Here is a 4,787-nt window from a genome sequence, read left to right as displayed (position 1 = left end):
AGAAACGGTTGAGGTAAATAGAAAGATAAAGAAAGGAGATAGAGACAAAAGGAAGGAAGAGAGAAGCGAATGGGAGGAAGACAGATCGGAAGAACGTGAAGATAAATCAGTCATGGAGAGGAAGGATATACCGAGAAACATAGAGAAATTCAGTGAAAAGCAACCGAAATCATACGAAGAGAAAATTATTAAATGAAACTAAACCTTTGGTCGAATTCCATTTATTAAACAAATCACGTCAAAAGCTGTTCGACGATTTCAATGAAATGTACAAATGCTATAGTCATATGAATAATGCACATCTCTTATTTAGTCACACACAAAATGACTAGCTCACTTAAATCTAGAAGGCACACCGGATTATAGTATCTTGCACATTCTCTCTCACTCACACCATGAGAATAGCAGGGTATTCTTCATATCATTATTTGCAGAATCGAGTATGCACGGTAAGGAAATGCGCGCGCACACACACACACACACACACACACACACACACACACACACACACACACACACACACATACACACACACACACACACACACACACACACACACACACACACACACACACACACTCACACACACACACAAGCGCGCGCGCATAAATGTACTGTAGTCAGGTACGGCGATGTCAAAACCGACCTCTACACAAGTGCAAGTCGTACAATCAGTATTCAACTGATCGAGCGAAGAAACGAAAAGATTGGATAGATATTAAAATGAACCTATACCAATAAGTTCACACAAAAGAGAGAGATAATCAGTTATCGATGATCGCAGATATGAAGAGGCCATCAAGTTTGTAAAGTGAAACTATAGTAGAGAAAATCATCACAGTTATCATATGCTTACTCTAGAGGACTGCTGTGGAGAAAGCAGCCCATTGGACGGGCACTTCCTTTGAAGGCTTGGACTAAAGACTCCAGAAAATAAATAAAACACAAGGAGAGAGGAAAAAGGCGGGACTGACTATTCTCCACGGAATCACACACAAAGAGTGGAGCTCAGGATACAAAAAAGAAAAGGAAAAGTTTGCTAAATGAAACTATTAAATTGAGGAGCAACCTTCCAGGAAATATTGTATGTATCAGAAATATACATCTGTTCAAAATATAGCAGACTGGTTCTTCTGAGCTCAGTTCTCTCTCTTGTATCTAAACTAATTAAGTACACACACACTTATTTTTTATCTTTTGACTAATTTGTTACAAATACAAATGCAATGCTCTTGGGTCAGACGAAGTCATAACCGAAGGCCACAAAATCCGCGAGGTACTTGGTGAAGAAGGCCATCTTGTCGCTGTGGCTGAGCTGGTTGAAGTACTTGGGGTCGTAGCGGCGCGCGTAGAACGGCCGATCGGAAGCGGGGAAACTCTTCACCAGGTCCGTGACACCCAACCAGTCCAGCACGTAATTGGCGTCCTCCTTGAGGCTCTCGTATTTGCCCACGAAATCGTACTTGACGGCGCACGGGTTGCATAGCTCGTGCACGGACAGCCAGTGCTCGTTCCTCTGCTCGAAGGTGCCGTGGCCGGGCTCTGAGATGAAGCGGATGAACTCGGAGAAAGTCGTGTTGTCGCCTTCGGGAGAGGCTCCCGCGCTTCTGGAATGCGGAACGGAGGCGTTAACTAAATAACCGACACATGATAGAAATGCTCAGACGAAAAATTACATTGAAATCATCTTTCTCAAGTACACAGGTTACGACCATAAACATAAACTCCTTGGCGGAGGCAAAACAATAAGGGTAACGGATGCAATCATTCAAAAAAATCCTGGATACGGTTCACGATCCGGATCACTATCAACATTTCATGGAACCAAAGTTATGCAAGGATACAAATCTGATAAACAATTTCATGTTCTGACCTCTCTGAGTTATCCTGCTAACCAGTGAACAAACCAACAAACCATTTCGACTAAAAACATAACCTTATCTATTTATCAACTGGTGCAATCATTAAAAAAATCCTTGATTCGGATCACCATCAAAGTTTAATGACATCTGGCGGAGGTAAGAACAGATACAGTGAACTGGTGAATCATAATGTTGAATAGTTCCTGTATAGATGTTCATCTGTAACTGGGTATCTTATGACCATAAGAGGAAGATGGGGCCGGGGAGATGACGTAATGAGCATACTGGATAGGTTACTTTGTCTTCGAAACTCTGCGGTAGGACATCTTATTGAAATAACATGCTGATATACGATATGAACACGCACCCAGAAATGATTTACTGGATGTCTAGAGGTTGCAATATTGGATGATTTATATATATATATATATATATATATATATATATATATATATATATATATATATTATATTTCCTCTTTGGTACAGTTATTGTGTGTAGATTAAATTGTATGTTTCTGTTGACAATCAGTGTTAAGAACGAGTTAATAATTGCCATTTGACATGATTATCACATGCTGACTGCTGGCTGTAGTACAGCAGCAATGGTTTAGTACAGCCTCACATGATAAACTGTTGCAGATAATACCTGCAAGGGAGTATGATGCCTATGCTGTTAACTATATACTGTAAAAACAGGAAAACTGCCCGTCTGGAGCTTCAGCCTGGTATGATTTATGAATAACACTGGATCCCAATCACGTAGTAATTGCATAATGTGTTTATGTAATTATAATAACTGCATGGACAAAAATCCGAGTGACAGATGCAAGCCGGTAAGGATCGAACATAGAATGGGGAGGCCTTGCTCTTGTGGGGCGGTCACATGAGCATTTTTTCAACAATAAGTCGGGGGTAAATTGAACGTTTCCACTTCCCTCATCATCCGAGTTCGCATAATCTACTACTTGGTCGGAAGTAGAAACAGACAATATGTATCGTTTAGAAATAGGCATGACGAGAGTATCTGTAGTCTGCTAGGAGAACTACAGAGCTGCACAAATCATAGTAATCTTATATGATTTTAATTAAAAAGATACTTTAAGTTTTTGTTAATTCTTATACAGAAATCCATTAAAACGTATCTGTGACGTCATCATTGTTTACATGCGCGCGTCTTTCCAATTCCTTAAGGAGGAGCTTGCCTAAGTTTATTCTCCAAATGAATTTCATGACAGATTATGATTCACTCACTATTTTTAGATACAAATACAAACCTCATTCTTATTGTAATGCAGTGATTCCTACGAAAGTCATCCACCTCTCACCTGTACTTCTGCTGTATCTTTGCTCCGATCTCCTTATGGAAGTTGTAGGCACTAGACTTATCAGCACTCTCGAGCTTATCCTTGAAGGCCGACAAAACACGGTCGAACGGATGTCTGACGAAAAGGAACTTCTTGTAAGTCGCCAGCGCCTCATCGACCATTCCCTTCTGAGAGGCCATGTTGGGGACGGAGGTGTGCACGGCGTACCTGCGGGCAAACCGAATGTGACCAAGATGAATGTTTCGCATATCACTTTATGTATTTTTTATGTATCTTTATCCATAGGTAAACCAATATCTATCTGTCTTACTATATATTTACAAACGATGTACGTTTTGTTTGTGAACAAAAAATTGAATGCAATAATGAACAGGGAAATCAATAGTAACGTGTTAATGCAACAAGGACACTTCTTTGGACTAGAGAAAAAGCGAAAAACTTTAATTTACAAATATTATTGCAGCTGTTTCCATTCTTTGCCCATGTATATGTAAGCAATTAGAATAAAAAACAGCACTCAGTCTATGTATATAGACGCCCCCGCGCGCATGTAAACATTTTTAAAAGCATTTGAAAATTTGAAGGACAATTATTTATTTTGTGTAAGGTAAAGGTTGTCGTTTGCAGGGCCGTCACTTCGTCCCGCTGTTGTTTGTATGGAGCAGCTACTTTGCATTCGGCTGTGCCCTACCCTCTACCTGTATTTCATTTGCTGTCCCTGCCACTGATGCGCCTAATTAATATTACAATTGGCGAAATCTGGGGGTCTGATAGGAACCAGCGATAACACGACCTAGAGCGTGTTTCTCCTCTGTACCTCCAAGCTTTCTAGGGTGCAATTAAAACCTGTTTTCTGTAATTCGTTTAAAGAAATGATCAATATCTATATATAAAGTCAACAAAAGTTATATTAGATTTTGCCCTAGTTTGCTCTTTCATTAACGTAAACAGAAAAAGCGCATTTGACGACAGTCAGTGCAACATACTATGGTAACCAACCTTGACCTTTGGCCTTGGTTCTTGCGCTTGTAGTGTTTAAGGTTCCTTCGATCTTGTAAGCCTCACGGTCGCGAGTGCGTTGTGAGACCCGTAGACGCATGTATTTCAGCGTTATTTTGTATTTGTATGCATGCAATGATTTTTTAGCACTCCTCGCGCTGAACCATTTAATCGCATCATAATTCAAGAGCTAATTAGCAGGTTCGTGCGGCACTGTTGATACACGTAAAACGCGTAATGGGTGATATTCTTAGATTAAATGATAGTCATGATCATTAACAGTTTCGATCATTGATATACCAGGCAGCGTACTGGGTATACGATAGTGGTATGTAATTTTGACGTCAGCTGCTTGCAAATTTCTAAGGCTAATGAATTTTTGAAATTTCCTTCTTGTAGTCAGTCACTGGTTAATATTATGATTATTTCTCTTATAAGCAAAACGGTTACATGCCTGTTTACATACAAATATTTTATTATAAAGATAAAAGTACTGAGCTATGAACAGTTATTGCTAAGTTTGAAACTCACCGTCCAACTAGCTGGAAAAGTTGAACAAGATGTTCGGACCGTTCGGAACCCGTAATTTGGCGTCCTGG

The 4,787-nt window shown here is 39.9% G+C and overlaps 1 protein-coding gene across 1 annotated transcript in view; it reads right to left on the bottom strand.

Annotated features, from left to right (window-relative positions):
• Positions 1–205: 205 nt before the first annotated feature.
• The window catches only part of LOC138860351 (carbohydrate sulfotransferase 11-like), a gene marked incomplete at its 5' end in the record, with an annotated part of 7,082 nt that continues 2,500 nt past the window's right edge, over positions 206–4,787 (bottom strand). The window contains 2 exon segments of the mRNA XM_070117750.1: positions 206–1,607; positions 3,190–3,396. Coding sequence (XP_069973851.1) covers positions 1,238–1,607; positions 3,190–3,396 — 577 coding nt within the window.

Source organism: Penaeus vannamei, chromosome 41, assembly GCF_042767895.1.
Source record: "Penaeus vannamei isolate JL-2024 chromosome 41, ASM4276789v1, whole genome shotgun sequence".
Classification (NCBI taxonomy): Eukaryota; Metazoa; Arthropoda; class Malacostraca; order Decapoda; family Penaeidae; genus Penaeus; species Penaeus vannamei.
Note: the sequence above shows the minus strand (reverse complement) of the source record. Positions and strands in the feature narration are given on the sequence as shown.